General features: G+C 39.2%; 1 protein-coding gene across 1 annotated transcript; it reads right to left on the bottom strand.

Moving 5' to 3' along the window:
* Positions 1-325: 325 nt before the first annotated feature.
* On the bottom strand, positions 326-18,103 carry hsd17b12a (hydroxysteroid (17-beta) dehydrogenase 12a). The gene is made up of 11 exons (XM_067435873.1): positions 17,783-18,103; positions 9,292-9,338; positions 8,463-8,538; positions 6,182-6,289; positions 5,780-5,844; positions 5,648-5,692; positions 5,277-5,311; positions 4,714-4,795; positions 4,275-4,340; positions 3,424-3,573; positions 326-1,413 (listed from the first exon to the last, which is right to left on the bottom strand). Exons 1-11 carry the CDS (start codon positions 17,958-17,960, stop codon positions 1,306-1,308), a joined length of 960 nt encoding a protein of 319 aa, XP_067291974.1. The 5' UTR covers positions 17,961-18,103; the 3' UTR covers positions 326-1,305.
* Positions 18,104-18,524: the final 421 nt, after the last annotated feature.

The raw sequence follows: 18,524 nt of genomic DNA, 5'->3' as shown, positions 1-18,524 counted from the left end.
AGAAGGGGGAGATTGCTGTAAAATGCTTGGCAAAGCATTACACCTTGAAGCTTTATACTTACATTTGCGCTACATTCAGGAGAAATAAATGTTCTTTCAGCAAATTTTTCTATAGAATAGGCCTTTTTTCAGTCTATGATGACGCGTTTTAACGGTTATCAGCATCGTAAATCTTCCATAGATTTTATTTTTTTGTAATATACATTTATAACAAGAAGTTATGCTTTGCATTAAATTCTAAGTGCCCCAGAACAATTGAGCCTTCTTTATTACAAATGGACAAGTACTGACATAGAATATAATAGTAAAAAAAATGAAACAACAGTCACAGTTGTATAATATTTATTTTAAAAAAGACAAATACAAAATAATTACAGAAAAGTCATTTTATTAACAAACAAGCACTTCGGGTTGTCATGCATCAGTAAAGCAGCACATTGTGTTCCACTCTTCGACACGACTGGAATGAGAACATTCAAGTTAAACCAGGGGCGACTACTGAAGATCAACCACCTGGACGTTTCAACTTGACTGGCACTGGCCCATAAACGATCAGAGATCCAAGCTGTGGAGGTACTCCTCAAATCCATATTTGGATGAAACCCAAGACAAACCGGTGACATTTCACCACACCTTAAAGTCTTCAGCAGAGAAAATCATGTAAACGTGCATTAGATCTCTTTTCAATAAATGTGACCAAGTTTTATGTTCTATAAAAAGGCACAGGTTTTAAATGAACCAAAGTTGACAGGTAAACTTCCCACCTGAATAGGCCAATGTACAAAATACACTTAAATCAGACCTTTGGTTTTATATCGTCACAGTACAGGATTCAAAAATTATCCACCATTGATTTGTTAAATTAATAAGGCCAGCACCCCTTTATCACAAGGCATGATTACAAAGTTTTTGGCAGTTAATAAGAAGAGTGCAAGTAGATTATCCCAGATAAAAGGAGATACATATATATGCAATTAAATAAATATAAAACACCACCACCAGATAAATAGCCCTCTGCTTACAACAGCAGTGTCACAGAACCCTCCCTCCAAAATGTAATACTTTGTTCACCCTATAAAGAAAGATTGGTCCTCCCATTTCAGCAACGAGTCATTGTGGAACGTGAGCATGTCCAGATATTTATCAAAAAACAAAACAACCACATTAAACACACACAAAAAAAATTATGCATTGTAAGAGGAAGCACTTCAAAGATGTGAGATTCAAAAGGAATCTCAAATCTCAGCACATATATTCTATAAAACATCTTGTCCTGTTTTGTTTCCATCAGACAATGTCCTCCGTCTATCGTAGCTTTCTCCTCCTGAGGTAGCCTCCACGCTGGGACTTGTTCAAGCGCAGGCCCAGGCAGATGACAAGCTTGATGGGGGCCAGGACGGCGATGACCCAGCCCTGCGGGACACAAAGAAACAAGGTTAGGTTTCCTTCACCTATTTTGAGGCATCAAAAAAAAAAAAATAATTGTAAATAAAATTCCCGGCTTTGCAATGGGAACGCATTACTGGATCGATCTCGTTGACCCCCTTCCAAAATGCCTGGTCAAAGTGGTTTGGTATAACCTCCCAGAACTGTCCCAAACTCTCCGAAAGCAAGATAACATGACCGCATATATTGTGTTCTGTCTGCGCGTTCTGAGGCGTGAGTAATTTATTATATTTAGTCTAGGGTCCAATTCCCAATATTAAAGGTGGGGTAAGTGCTATCTGGTAACCGTTGTTGATATTTCAAATCACCAAAACAAACACGCCCCTACCCCCAAAAGTGTCTCGCCCCTATTTTGATAGTGGCCGCCCCACACATATGTAACCCAGAGGCATCAACGACTATGGAAGAATCTCTGTGTATCTAATCCAGGTCGAATATTCAATGAAAAAGTCATCCCTTCTATCACAAACTGTTCTCATGAACAACTCTATAGCACGAGCACGACAGTCCAACTAACGACATATTACAATTATGACAAGATTAGAGATAGCGAACAACCTGTTCTCATGAACAACTCTATAGAACACAAGCACGACAGTCCAGCTAACGACATATTACAATTATGACTGGATAAGGGTTATATAGATCATGAAAAGAGTAAGCAAACATATATTAGGAGTATAGTATCTTACTTGTCGGAGACATTGTGTGAACTGATGCTTGAAGCACACCGTGAGGAGATTTAGATGCTCCATACAGTGTGGAAATGAACGGGTCTTTATCGTCGCTGAAGTGAGACAATACGATCGCAAATGGACAAACAAGTGAACATGACACACGAGCATAGTCAAGCAGCATATATTAGGCTGGTGCTAATGTCTGTCATGTGTGACTCGTGTGTTTTGAATAATGACGTGCACAGAGCGCTCTTCTCACCATCAATAGTTGACACGCCCCTTACCTGCTGATTGGCTACAAGTTTGTTATTCCACTCGGCCCGTGTCCTTTTTCTAAAACGGTTTTGAAATAAGACTTAACCCACCTTTAACTAATTGTTTATTAGCATGCATTTTACTAGGATATTGGTTGTTTATTAGTATGTATAAAGCACATATTTCCTTATTCTGCATGACCATATTCTACATCCCTTAATCCTACCAATACCTAAACTACCCAAAACAACAACCTTACTAACCATTAATAAGCAGTAATTAGGAATTTGAGGCAAAAGTTGTAGTTAATATTTAGTTCACTCAAAAATGTAAATGTCATTTACTCCCCCTCATGTCCCACCAAACCCGAAAGACCTTCGTTCATCTTCGGAACACAAATTTAGATATTTTTGATGAAATCAGAGCTCTCTGACCCCTCCGTAGACAGCAATGTAATGTAACACTTTCAGGGCCCAGAAAGGTAGTAAAACATAGGTAAAATCATCCATGTGACTCCAGTGGTTCAACCTTAATTTTATGAAGCGACAAGTGCATGAAAAACAAACCTAGCATGCGTAATGCAGGAGCTGCACTGTATTTACAATGTAAACTAAGGAGATTAGCACAGGGGTGAAGAAATTTAATAAAGGTGTACATTTTTGTTTGTTTTTGCACACAAAGTATTCTCATCCCTTCATAAAATTAAGGTTGAACCACTGGAGTCACATGGAGGGGTCAGAGAACTCAAATATATTTTTGATGAAATCTGAGTGTTCTGAAGATGAACGAAGGTCTCATAGGTTTAGAAGGACATGAGGGGGAGTAAATTACGCTTTTCATTTTTGGGTGAACTAACCCTTTAATAGTGAGAATTGGACCCTAATCTAAAGTGTGACCAAAATGATATAAAGTGGCTTCTCCTAGTGCTGCATCTTCCATTTGACAAAGATATTTAGTGCTAGTTTATCAGGAAGTGACCATTTTTGTTCTTGACGGAATAGAAACGCGTGCAAAATTGGAATAATTGCAAATAAAGCACACGTACCATGAAGGCATGAGGGAAATAGCCGTTGGTTTGGTCCTGTAGTCCCACAGTGTTCAGTTCAGCAGCTACGTAGCGTTCAGGAGTGGGCTTGTCCAGGGTCGGCTTCCTGATCCTCGTCATCTTGGTAGCCACAAAGAAAGGCAGCACACTCTGTGGCAGGGACAATTTCAGAGCTTTTTTCAGTTTCATAGGCTTATGCATGTAAATATTACATTATGTAGCAGAAATTGAAAAGCTTATTCTCTCAATTTAACCAATTATGTTTGTTTTGTTTAGAACTTACAAAAATAATTCACTACTGTTCTAAAGTTTGGGGGTGGCAAAATCTTTGAATGAAATAGCTCTCCAAGGCTGCATTTAATTGCTCAATACAATTGACAATAACCGATTTCTATTTTAATACATTTTAAAAATTAGATTTATTCCGGTGATGCAAAGCTGAATTTTCAGTGTCACATGATCATCGAGATGAATTGCTGCTCAAGAAACATTTCTTGTTGAAAATTATTGTGCCGCTTTATTTGTAAAAACCTTGATTTTTTTTTATTTTTAGGATTCTTTAAATTAATAAAAAGAACAGTATTTACAATAGAACTGTTTTGTAATATATCTATATAAAAAATAAAAAAAGATACGGCCACATTTTTTTTCAATTAAAAAAAAAGAAAAGAATGAAAGTAATTTCTCAACTATTTTTTTAATAAATAAATAAATAAATAATACTCTTACTGACCCTAAACTTAAATAATACCAAACAGGACAAATTCCTGCCCAACTTTTTCCCTCCATTTAATAACACGTCACTCTGTAATACGACACATTACAGAAGTAGCGTAGCATTTAACGCTCACCTGGATGATGATCCCTTTGCACTTGTACTCTGCTTGAAGTCCACGTGAGAAGAAGTCCACAAAAGCCTGTAGAAATATGACAAGTGAAAATAATCATCCAAAAAGAAAAAAAAACTAAAATAAAATTTCTAAATACAGACATTGGACATCATAACATTGGTGTACAGTATGGAAATTGTATACTCACTTTGCGATTTGTAAATGTAATAGTGTTATTAAATTAATTGTTTTAAAGATTCACTTTAAAGTGATTGTTAGATGATGGCAAAGGTAATCTAAATGTAAAAATACAAAAAAGTGCACAAAATATTCATTATCGACCAATACTAATAAATAAACACCACAGAATTGTTAAAAAAAATAAACTTTTTTGCCCTCTCTCCCTTTCTGTAACGACTATGATCACTATACTTCTATGAAGAATGTAGAAGACACTTGCCTTGGTAGAGGAGTAGATGGTCAGCAGTGGGAGGGGGAACATGCCACTGGCAGAGGATATATTGAGGATGACACCTTTAGTTCTGCAATTAAAAAAAAAAAAAAAAAAAGTTTTTCATCTTTATTTCAACTGATCACGTCTGACATTAACATCCAATAGGGTTTTTTCCAGCTGCCGTCACCCACTGTACTTCACATCAACACTTGTCTAATGATGGTCGCCATGCGTGTTGCCATAGCACCAGCTTTCTCATGCAGCACCCCTGCAGCCGCAGCAGAGTGCTGGGGAGTGCAGAGGGTTGGACATATTTGTACAAAATTTGCCCAGCTCCATCATTGGCCCAAGAGTTGCATGTGACCCCAGGGTAGCCAATCAGATCGGTGCATTGTTGCTTTTCAATTTTACACAAAGAGTAGGGGGAAAACAGGAGGGGAGCAGAAACCCTGTTTTAAAAATCTGCACTGAATTCCTTTTTAGTGACAGCGGTTGTGTTAGGAATTCCAGTCACACGCTAAAAGGATGCTTTAAAAATAAAAAACACCAGCTATCGTTTCGGGACTCACCTTGCCTCCATTCTGGGCAGAACCAAACGAGTCATCTGGCAAATAAAAAGGGGACGAAAGAAAAGGAATTAGGCTAAGACTCGCATGCTCCAATGACTTGAGACAATATTAAAAAGCTATTATTGCACACACACATACATATATATAAATGAGAGACAGAGAGAGAGAGACAGAGAGACAGAGAGAGGCGTGGGTGGTGAACACGGGAAGCGTTGGTGGAGATCAGCAAAACATAGGGAAAGAGAGAACAGGTACAACAGGAGGAGTACATCAAAGTGGTCACGTTGCAGTGCTTTTACTTTTTTCAGATTTACAAAATTAAGAATTACGAAGCCCTTCATCATCCCGATGTGTTGTTTGTGTCTACTTACTTGGCAAACTGAGGTGATGTTCACATTGATCATGGTGGTGATGAACTGCAAAAGGAAAGAAGCTGGTGAATATTTCTTAACAGCAATGTGGCTACTAACATTTAAACCTCCTCAGATGAATTAGTTACTCACGTTTTCCAAATCAGGGATATGGAGGAAGAATTCAGGGTATGTATAGGACATTCCCACATTGTTAACTATGGATCGGGGGGGGGGAAGAGAAGGAAGATTAGATGTGATGGAGAATGTGCATCTGAAATGTTCCAAGAATCACCACTATGTGGTGATAACACATCAGTAATGAGACATGAGCGCTAAACACAGATGTAAAAAATAAAATAAATAAAATTTAAAAAAAATCTCAATCACGATTTCAGGTGAACAAATAAAAAAAAACCCTGAGAAAATGAGGCCAAATAAAAAGGAGTTTCACACACTGACAGGGAATCGTGAAGGAAAGTTGTGTTCGAGTCAGCTTTCCAACTTTGATGGTTTGTGTTACGTTCATGGCCTCACGTTGAAGAAAAACCTTACCAAGGATTCCGATCTCCAGTCCAGCAAGACCCTTTTCGATTTTAGGATAGATATCAGCCTGACTGTAGTCCACTGCGATGGTTTTCGTTTCCACATTATATGCGCTTTCTGTAATAAGAAACAAAAGACATTAAATTCAGAGAAACTTTCCATCTGCAGACGTAATAGGCATTGGAGAACCCGGTCCATGATCAGGCATCCCTGCCATTGCTGCTGTTCTAAAAATAACTTCTCTGGGATTTTGCCCATTGCACCAAAACACAGATTTCTGGCCAGCAGGGGGCACTGCATACCAAGAAAAGGCTGTCAGTGGAACTTCCTACATCTCCTCTCCCCTCCCCTGCTTGTTTGAGGTGCCTGCAGCAATTAGAATTTATTGTCCAAAGGCTCATTTGTCTAAACACTGTTCCGCTGAGTTATGAGAGGAAAATTCCTCTCAGGTCTCGCAGGATTTTTATTTATATAGAAGAACAAGAACACACCTTAATGAGCTCCAACGTTTTTTTTGTTTGTTCTGGGGGCTTGTGAGATAAAGCTCTCTGTGATTTCTAACACCCCAAATTGAGGGTGATCAATGCAAGTGTGAGGTTTGAGAACTAGGCTGGGTTTTTTCCCCTCAATAGTTAAGTGCTTGCATTTAAGACAGCCAAAATGCTGATTTAAATTTTTGTTTGCATCAGCATAGAGCTTAAATGATTCCAGAGCTGATCATGGGTGAGTTAAAGGAGTGCTCCACTTTTTTGAAAATAGGCTTATTTTCCAAGTCCCTTAGAGTTAAACAGTTGAGTTTTACCATTTTTGAATCCAATCTCTGTATCTGGCAGCAGCACTTTTAACATACATTATCAATGAATCGGATTAGACCATTAGCATCGTGCTCCAAAAAACCCCAAAGACTTTCAATATTTTTTTCTAAAACTTGACTCTTCTATAGTAACATTGTGTACTAAGAAAAACAGAAAATGAAAAGTTGCGCCTTCGACTTAATATCACAGCCCTTTATGACACAGAACCATGGCTAATCGCACAGTAAATCCACTAACTAATTTGCCGGCTGCAACTCTGCATTATCTGCAATGACAAACTTAGTGGCAGTCGCATTGGAAATTACCTATCTGAAGACTACTTTCAGCGCTACGTAATATTGCACCGCTGCACCCATGGTACAGCAGCAAAGTTACGTGATTATTACACAGGAACAGAGAATAGTTCCTATCTATATAGGTTTAAAAATAGCAACTTTTAATTTTCCTTAGTACACGTTATGACTACAGAATAGTCCAATTTTAAATAGGGAAAACATTATCTTTGAAAAAAATGAATAATAGTCTTTGGTCATTTTTGAGCACGATGCTAATGGACTATATGCTAAGCTATGCTAAAAGTGCTACCGCCAGATACAGAGATCGGCTGAATTAAAATTAAAAACTGTAAAACTCAACTGTTTAACTCTAAGGGACTTGGAAAATGAGCCTATTTTCAAAAAAGTGGAGTGTTCCTTTAAGACTCTATCAAGGCATTATTAGTTCATTATTCAGTATTTGGGGCCAAATAAGAACTGGAAAGTAGGGTGGATTTTTTTAGCAAGTTTTATATCATTACCGAAAGTAAAACTTACTGAACTAAAAAAATAAATAAATAAAAAATGCTAATTCAAACTATTATGAATAGTATATAAATATTAAAATAATCATGCATTGCATTATAAAAACTTTGTTTGGATTGTTTCATTGCATATAAAGAGATTGAAGCAGAAATTGCTTTCACACCAAAAGCGTCAAACAAAAGATCACATTCCAATTAGATGCTAAATTTAATTGCATGTGATCATAGAGGAAACAAGTCAAAACAGTCCTGCGCCTTTCATACATCTGACTGCTCTAAACGGTCAACATTTGGTCATTTAGCACTTGGTCAGACAGACAGAAGGACCTTCATGCTATCTGTACATCATGCAAGCACTGATCGAACATCCAAGTAGTTCACATTTACTGGAACAGGAAAGGCAAACAGTGGTTTGGCCCTTCTGAGAAGTGTCGTGCATGACCCCTGGAGCTTGCGTGGACCTTTGACGATGCACTCCTGCCAGGCTGCATCAGCTCTCCGCCCAGTCAGTGAACCAGGCCCCCACCCTGCCTCTCAGGCCAAGGCTAAAAATAAACCCTGTTTCATTAACATCAGGAGGACTGTCTGTCATTCACAGAGATGAGCACTGCAGTTTGCTAACACACTCTCTCTCACACACACACACACACATACACACAGATGGCTGAACACTGACCGAGAGACTTTGCCACGTCGTCGAGCTTCTCCTGGGAACGGCTGATGAGCATCATGGAGAACCCTCGTCGAGCAAGCTGAGAGAGAGAAGAGAGTTTGAATCATCTCATTTATGACAGAAACACTGCAAAATATTTGCGTTAATAAGTTTAATGAAAACTCCTAAAAGTGATCCATGTCAGCTTCTTTGGCTATTATTAAGGCAAACACCAAATAAAAGTTAAAATTTAAAACAGAAATTATATAGGATATTTAAGACAATATTTCATAATAAGGTTAAAAACTTTTCCAATTGTCAGTAGAAATATTACAACAATAAAATGTTTGACAGAATCAAAACGTAATATTTATAGCATAACATCAATGTAAATTTTTGTTTGAATAGTCCTCCTATTCAAGTTTAATATGTAAAAACAACACAGTAAGCTAGAAGCAGTTTCAAAATACTTCTGTTTGAGAATGACCAGCATGGAAACAGCGGCTCAACCAATTGCGAGGGGGTGGGGCAACCTGTTTGTTTGACCAATGAGAAATGAGGCTACTGTCTGAGGGGAAACCTGTTTGAAGGCAGTCATGCTTTCACATTTTGCACAATGGTGGATTACTTTTAACAGTTATGAAAAAGCTAAAGACTGAGCTTGTTAACTTTGGAGTGAGCAATGACAAGAAGGGCTTTTAACTGTACGAGTTATATGAGGTAACAGGTCTTTTTCCACCAGTAGTCTTCTAGTCACCCTCCTTCTCTTGGCCTCAGAGTGAAACCTCTGTCTTGTGATGAGTCACTGTGCTTTCCGTGGAGCGAAGAGATAAATAAGAAGAGAAACCCTTACCTCCTCCGCATAGGATTTCCCAATCCCATCCGTGGCTCCCGTCACAACTAAAGAAAGTAGAAAGAAATAGACAGGATCAGTGTTTGCGGCAGCTCAATTGCTCATTTATCACCAAAAACTAACTTCTCACAAGGTACATTCAGGGCAAACAGGTACTCGGATACACCAGGTTCAAAACAAAACAACCTTAAGGGGCGCTGAAGTCGAAGATTGTCACTTTATTGACGTCAGAAATAAATACGTCCTATATTTGAGCTTCATATGCAAATAATTTTTATTTGAAGGTTGATTTCCCTGAAAAGTGTAAGCACGGACTTGTTTGAGAATCCCAGGAACCAGCCCAACACGCTAACACTGGCTCAACCAATGGCATTGATTTGGGGCGGAGCCATGTTTGACAATTGGCAGACCAGAGCATTGTTCAGGAAACCTGTTTTTGCTTTTTATAAGTTCCTTACATCTTCAGGCATAGTTCTCACAATACAGTGATTCTTTCTTAAAACCACTGAGCACAATTTGACGTTAAAATACCTTGCATCTTAGCTTGCTATAAAAAAAAGCAATTTCTAAGTTGACGTCCTCAAAAATATACAGACCGACTCTGATGTTTTCAAAACATTTCTCTGTTGTTTGAGAATACTCAACACAGTAACACTGGCTCAAACAATGGCGTGAGTTTAGGGCGGAGCTATCTGTTTGACCAATGGCAGACAGGAACAGAGTTCAGGAAAACTGTTGTTGCTTTTAAATCTTATCTAATGCTAAAATGCTCCCTCATATAACAGCTTATTATATTAAAAACTACTATAAGAAAGCCTTTTGTAGGTCGATTTACTCAAAGTATAAACACTGTGACTTTAAGATGCTCAAAACATTTGACATTTCACAATTCCGACCAACAACACTGCCTCAACCAATGACTTGAGTAGGGGGCGGGGTAATCTGTGCAACCTACATATACATGTTTGAAAAAAAGTCATATTTGACTATCCATTTAGTGATGCTAGCGGAACAGAAGTGACACCCTTCACATTTACCAATGTGCATTAAAGGGCTTTTAACGCACAATGAAATATTACTAATATCACCAGGACCATCTCAATGTCCCATGATGCTCTCGTTTTACAAAACATGCACGGAAACACAAAACGCAAGCAATAAGACACAAATGTGTGTTGCTGATCAAAGTGTGGCATGGGCAGTGGTCATTGGCAAGAACATGGCTGTGGGGGAGAGAATAGGGGGGTTATGACGTCTGTAGAGCACGACAGCACAGGAGGGGTGAGGAGGGATCCTGGGGGCTGCTAAAAATAGAAACCAGAGGGAGACTGCGCAAAGTCAGATGTGGGTAGAAAGTGAGAGAGCACGACAACGGGAGTGAGAGCACTGGATCGAAAGGGAGAAGGAACAAAAGAAGGTGATTCACAAGCTCCTTTTCAAATTCATCCCGAGAATGAAGCACGCTCTGGTTCGTCTCAATGGGACAAATTACATTAAAGCGATAGTTCAGCCCAAAATGAAATTTCTGTCATTTACTCACAATCATGTTGTTTCCAACCTGCCTGATTTTCTTGTGTGGAACAAAAGACATTCGGAGTAATGTCTCAGTGTTTTTTTGTCAATGGGAACCAACATTCTTTTGTGTTTTGCAGACGTAATTCAGGTTTCAAAACAACATGAGGGGGGAACGGTCTCCTGAACAACAGCAAGAGCTTGCAAGGATATGGCTGAAGAACAAAACTCATGTTATGGAGATCGAAAATCTTGTATACACAAACTTCCTTCGTTTGATTAACAAAAAAAATTCAGAACAATAGTAAATAGACATCGCTAAGAATTCTTCCTCTAGCAAAGAAGCATTTAAAAAGCAAACATCACCAAAAATGACAAGATGCCTTGCCTGGGACTGCATTTCAATCAGATCGCCGTCCGTATTCAATTTATGGAAAAAGTGTTGAAAGTGTCTCTGCAGTTCAAAATGTGTATGCTTCCAGTTATGCTGGTCAGACGTAGCATAAGTATTTTGAAAAGCGAGAGGCACTTTCAACACTTTCCCATTGAAGGTGATTGGCCGGAACTTTACTTTATAACCTTTTAAATATGGATATTTTGGGGATATACATGGGCTAATTTTAATTTTTGGGTGAACTATCGCTTTAAAGTCAATTGTGCAGGTGTGACACACACACCAGAACACTTCAAACAGGAAGTGAAGAGAGCTTGGGGACAATTCCCAGATTTTGCAAGGAAAGGGGTAATGGAGACGAAGAGACGGGCCATCAATCCAGCCTTTTAACTATCAACAACCATCAAAATAGCACACAAATCCAAGACTAATTAACATCTAGAATATCCGGCGGGGACCATGGGATAATTTATAATGCAGAAGACAGATCTGCTGGCCATCAAAACCCAAGTCTACCCCACACAAACATTCATTTTCAAAAGGATTTTCACAGTAATGCCACATAGAACCATTTTTGCTTTCCCAAAAAACCTTTCAGCGATAGTTCTTAATTTTTTTTTCTTAGTTTAAATTTCAATAATCTAAATGACCCTTTCCACCAATAAAAAAACCCCCACTCTACTATAAAGGTTATGTGAGTGTTACAGGTTCTTTATTGGCACCAATGGTTATATGAAGAACCTTTATTTTTTTTAAGAGTGTAGCATGAACATTATTAGCAAGATGCTACACAATTAAAAGCATGGAACAAATTATTAGAAGCAGCTCCTGGGGTTCTTCACGAGCAGTGCAGTCGTGCTCGGGTACGTTCACGAACAGTACGTTCAGAAATACGGAGCCGCACATGCGCACTCGCCCTCTTCCGACTATATTCCAGCGCTAAAAAAAGCACACGAGTGAATAAAAATAGCTGCCTCGTCTGGAACAGCCGCAGCACTTGAATACCAACAAGATGCTGCCCGCTCACCTCTCCCTCTCTCCCTGCATCCCCCAGCAACCCAGCTCAGTGTAGAGCCTTCGGTAGAAAGAAAAAAGCAAAAAAAAAAAAAAAAAAAAAAAAGCAAGAGCTGACCGGCTCTTATGGAACAGGGGATTTTATGCTTACAGCAGAGGACAATCGTGAACGAAAACAGTGTTTAAAGGGACAGTTCACCCACCAAAGAAAAAAAGGGAAAAAATTAAATTGTCGTCATTTACTTACCCTCATGTTGTTCTGAACCTGTTCGACTTTCTCTCTTCTGTTGAACACAAAAGGAGATATTTTGAAGAATGTTGGCAACCAGACAGCTGACAGCACCCATTGACTTCCATTGTAGAAAAATAAAATACAATGGAAGTCAACGGGTGCCGTCTGGTTGCCAACATTCTTCAAAATATCTGTGTTCAACTGAAGAAAGGAACTCATACAGGTATAGGGTGAGTAATGACATTTTATGAGAATTATCCCTTTACAAATAGAGGAGGAAAACTTTGGAGGCCAGTTTAGCATAATTAAAAGTAGGGATTATGGGGAGGATTCGGCCTTCCACATTCAGACCGGTTACTGTATGCAATCTGTCGCATCACTCTCTCTCTTCCTCCATGAATGAACCGTTCCCGTTCTTGGCTCGGTAGCACTGCAGAATGCGAACACCTCCGCCCACTCCCCCCAAAGCAGCATCATGTTTTAAATAGCACAAGCCAGTCACATGGCCAGCAGGAAAAAACTACACAGCAGAGCAGTTCAGCACCCAAAATAGCATCTATACTCGGATAAAGGTGGATTGAAGGGAAGAAAAAAAGAAAAGACTGTGGGGGTGAGAGGGTGCAATATCAGAAATAGCAGCAAAAAGTCACATGCGTAAAAAAAAAAAAATCAATATTTCTCCTTGCACAAAATTAATTAGAACAGAAAAGGGCAGAAATAATTCAAAACATCTAAACATAGACATGGTATATTCTTGGACGCTGGTGCAGAGGTAGATGCTTTTTTTCTAGGGAGGAGATGCATTATGTGCAAAAATAAGTGTCATGGAGAAATATGGTAAAAGTGTTGGATGGAATGTGTCTTAAGGCATTTTTGCAAGCTGCATTGTAAAAGCAGGGGGGAATGTAAGTAGCGTCTAAATAGTTTTTTAAATATATATACGTATATTTTGGCCAAATAGAGCCACTTAAACGTCTGCTACACTCAGCTCACGATAGCAGGTCGGGATGGGATGTGAATTGTAAGTGTAATGTTAAACGCCAGATGGAAGATTTCCTTTTCCAGGAAATAAATAAATAAATGGAGCCGAGTCGTGACAGAGAAGAGAACAGGAGGGTGGGGGTTCGCAGAGGGCGAACAAACAGATTCAGGGGGGTGGGGGGGTTCTTAGTGAGGGGATGAGCAAGAGATGGAGGATGGAGATAGGCTTAGACAGAGAGAGGAGGGGGGTGGGGGTGGGGGGTGCAATTTTACCCAGCATCCTCGGTTTCGGCACGTGGCAACGAGCGTGTTAGTCACATGAACAGCAGCGTTCTCTTTGAAGACCCCCGCCTCTTCAAAGAACACAAGAGCCAGTCACACGCTGTCATTCACGGTGCACAAGGGCTCACACAGTCACACGTTGCGCAGCCGACATTCACTCTCTCACCGAATACCTTTCATTCACATCGTTTAGCTAGCATGAATGGGCTAACAATGCTATTCACAAACGTGTGCAGTAAAAGCGTATTAAAAACAAGCCAACATGCTTGTCAGTTTGAGAAAGGCCAGAGCCAGAAGTGGTTTTCAAGCCGAAACCTTTGATTTGAATGTCAAACCAAGTTTGTGAGACACAAATCACCCCCCCATCCCCATGAATGACTGCAGCTCTGTTACATAACTGATTTCAAACACATTTAGTGTTTTGAGGAAGGCTGAAGTGAGCCACTGGAGGACAAGAAGAGAGATGGGGAAGGGTGGGGGGTGATGAAACGCTAATTCTGGCTTCTTCGCGCTGCTCGGTCAGCATCATAACTCAGCTGTGAGAAAGGCCAACCCACCTTGTTCACACAGTACACTGCACCAGTCATATAAACTAGCACCGAAACCTGCCAGTTGGAACCAAAAAAAAAACAAAGACCCTCTCAGTCCTTATACACTGATGGGCCGGAAAACATTTATGTGGCTTCTTTGCTTGCGTCCGTGAGACAACTGGAGGTCTCTTCAACATTCAAATACCACAAAACCTGTCAAAGACATATCTGGGTCATATGTCACCCCTGAATTTAAAAAAATCAACACAAATCACATTTTGACGCTTATTATGCATTTCTTGAAAATAATGATAATAAACTATTTTACTTATTTATTATTTTAAAATAGGCTAATTACAATGTTTGAAAAAAAGTCATATTTGACTATCCATTTAGTGATGCTAGCGGAACAGAAGTGACACCCTTCACATTTACCAATGTGCATTAAAGGGCTTTTAACGCACAATGAAATATTACTAATATCACCAGGACCGTCTCAATGTCCCATGATGCTCTCGTTTTACAAAACATGCACGGAAACACAAAACGCAAGCAATAAGACACAAATGTGTGTTGCTGATCAAAGTGTGGCATGGGCAGTTTACAATTACAAAATCAAAATGTATAAATACATTTTAATTGTATGACATGACCCAACACAAATATTACCACATTGTCGGTTTTAATTTTAGGTACATTTATGAAATTGTGTTAAAATTAAAAAATTAACCCATTACACAATATTTCATACATGTACCTAAAATTTAAACTGACATTGTGGTAATATTTGTGTCGCCTTTATATTGAGTTTAAATAATTCTAGAATTTATCATTTTAATGCACTAAAATTGACTGTATAAGAGGAGGAGAACCACTAATGAACAAAATGGGAATTACAAAAATGTTATAATGTCAATGCAAATAAATATAAACTGATCCAAAATAAATGTCCTTTATGCAAAATATTAATTTCCCTTTGATTTTGGGGCATGAGATTCAACTTTGGAGACCATCAGATTGAGATTAAATTAACCTCTGATGCTTATGATTTAAAAAAACAAAAAACAACAACATTATTTTAAGCTTTAACAATTCTATATCACATCTGTGATTGCTTATAAAATAATGCTGTCTGGGTTTCCTTTCTCTCAATAATGCTGAAAGAAAATCAAACATGCACAATAACTAAACCAGGCTTATTGCCATGGCAATGCAGTTCCCAAGAAATACACCAGGAGTCTCCCGTAAGCATCTCAGGCCAGGAATGCCTTGTTACTTCAGGAAGACACCACAGGGCCTTTCATCAGAGTTCTCCCTCTCATACATTCCTCTTCATGACTCACCTTCAAGCTACAGCATAGTCAGCATATTACACCTTCAAAAACACATTGTTTTTGACTTTTGTGACATCATGCTATTAACATGCCAACACAAAAGCCTGTAAGATGTTGCACTTGGCAAGAGAGGAGGTGGGGGAGACTGCAGACGTGTCAAAGAATCATCAGTTATACACGTGAAAGAGAGTTTCAAGATCTGGAAACGAACTCTTGCTCAACCTGACAAGACCTGTGCTTCTGGACTGACTGGAAGAGGAACTAGTTTCCCCATCTCCACTTACTCACCACCTTTAACCTGTGAGCGACAGTACACGTTAAACTGAACAAGTCCAACTGGTACCCTGTTTTTTTGGTTTCAGGGAGTGGCATTCATCAGCTCCACATTTGACAATCACCCTTACAAAATGTACGAAGGAAATAGTTCAAAATATCACTGGAATAGGGAGTGCTGTTGACTAGTGAGCAAAGGGATTATTCTTACAAAACCTGTCATGAAAATGTGATGTCATTTCACTCCAAAAAGCAAGAAATTCATCTTAAAATCAAACTTATGAAATGGAAGTAATGCCTCCAAATATCACATGTAAAACATAATGTAATGCATAAAAAATTTGTTATTTGAATTGTGAAACGTATACATGATGGGGAGAGTTGCAGTAAAATATCAAAACGATTTAATAAGAATAGTGGGTAAAATGCATCGTTGTCCTGAAAAACAATGTCATGGTTTAAAATGAATTGTTTCTATATAGGCAAATTTAGTGATTCAAAAAACAATAGTGTTGTTATTTATTGATATCCATATTTATCAAAAAATGGCTCTAAATCTGGTATGTTTGCTCACCTTTAACCTACATTGAACAGGAAACCACATTGCTTAGTGGTGATGTCATTGGTTGGTTATCAAACAGTTAAACTATCAGTAAAAAATAAAAACGATATAGGCTGACGTTTACTCAACATATATCTGCTGCTTTTTGGAGTGAGGTATAACATGAACATTTTATTGACAGGTGAGAATAACCCCAAAAACCTAGAGTTCAAACCTGCTTGCCATTCGATAAAAAGACTGAGATTCTTTGGAATGAAAGGTGTGTTATAAATAAAATATATTATTTTTTTTAAATCAATTTTGCTCAGAATTGCTCGAAGATACTGCGAACCCTCAAATCGCTTTGAACGTGCAATGGTCAAGTCTACCGCTAGGGGCGTCGAGTGCTGGTGCACCTGCTGCCTAGGCAACATCCTAGGCAGTGAAAGACTATAGCATGATGAGCCATTTCAAAATCTTTAACAGTGCGAGGAGTTTTGAAGTAACAGTATTGAAAGTGCGATTGTGACTATTGGAAATCTTTGCGCTGAACCTCACGGCTTTTGTACTCTTGAGCATCACATACAAGTCTCCCCTCACATGCCGCACGTGGTATGGACCCGCATTATAATTAAGATTGGCGTTTTAAACTGCGTCATGTTGCCAAAAAAACAACCTCAGTGCCCTAGTAAGGGGATGAAGCGGACAACGGCGAGCAAAAAGACATCAACTAAAAGAGTAAGCCGCATTTTATCCACAAAAACTGTCACACAAAAAAAGAAAGAGCGTTTGTCGGGACACACATTGGCACGCGCAGCCGGGAAACTGGATAACTGGGTCAGGCCAGGCATACGATTGAGGAAAAACTAGAAATGTGAAAAAAAATCAAAAATATCTTGATTATATCGAAATATCTTGTTGAATAATAGGTATGCTTTTGTAATTAAATAACCTAAAGGGTTGTTACAATAAACTTATTTAATTTGTGGTATTTGACCGAATATATTAAGACCAAACTTATTGAAAAATGTCAGGCTGAAATACCTGAATGACTCATAGTGACATGCAATCTGCGCATAATATATGAATGTATGGCGCAATCAGTCAACCTGAGACACACGTCGCCTCCATTGACCATACGCATAAAATACTAATGCCTCAATTAGTCAATCTTTCCTCAAGGATTATAAATGTATGTGAGTAGTATAAACATTCGCCCTTCACAACAATGTGTTAAATTAAATCTGATGCGCAAAAAAGTTAAAATTATTAGTTTACCCCCAAATCCATAAAGTTGAGCTTTATTTAGTTTAAGGCTGCGTCAAATGCGCACTACATCTATCCCACCCATGTCCTGCGTTACAAGCGCTTATTCTCAAAGAATGTCTTTCAACTTACCTGCCCATTTTCCCAGTTTTGGGGAGAGCAAATCCCCGTTTCCCAGCACCCATATCCTAAAGCCAGTGATGATCATGTACAACAGCCACAACGCCAGCGAGGCCGTGACAAGTGCACCGACCCAGAAGATCGCTCTGACGGCAGGCTGTAGCGTCTCCACCACGGTAAACGACTCCATGACTATGGCTGGCTGGCTGTGCGTGGTGAATAACCTGCAAAATTAGTCGTTAAGCACTGCTTTAAAAGCTTCAATGTGTGCGCCCCTTTATAAGCAGGTTGTGGCATCACACCCCTACAACTCCTCTAACATACTAGTCTATCCAGATTTAAGTGCACACCTCCCACATACTCCATCGCCGCCCGTGCGAGCCCACGTCCATTGTTTATTGGTTGAAACTCGCGTCCGTCAATCGAAACTTACCGTTTATTCGCCACTGTGCGCGTCAATCACAAATAGCCTATTCTCATTCATTCGGTTGCTCGTTTCAGTAGGGCGGAGCGAAAACTCTTCTGAGTGAGAAGCGATTGGACAAACATTGTGGTAACCTCCATTCAAATAATTCCATTGGTTGTGATTCAGAACTGGTTTTTCTGTTTCAGCCAGGGTTATGAAACCTCCAAACCCACGCGTCCAACAATCACCCCCACACTATTTTATGAATGAAGTTTGTTGCTTATTGGCCAAGAGGACTCCTATCGTCCCGCCCCCTCTGAGCATTCACTAAGATTCTATTGGTCGGCA

The sequence above is a fragment of the Pseudorasbora parva genome, chromosome 25 (assembly GCF_024679245.1).
Source record: "Pseudorasbora parva isolate DD20220531a chromosome 25, ASM2467924v1, whole genome shotgun sequence".
Classification (NCBI taxonomy): Eukaryota; Metazoa; Chordata; class Actinopteri; order Cypriniformes; family Gobionidae; genus Pseudorasbora; species Pseudorasbora parva.
The sequence above is the reverse complement of the archived record's forward strand: the minus strand, read 5'-3'. Positions and strand labels throughout refer to the sequence as shown.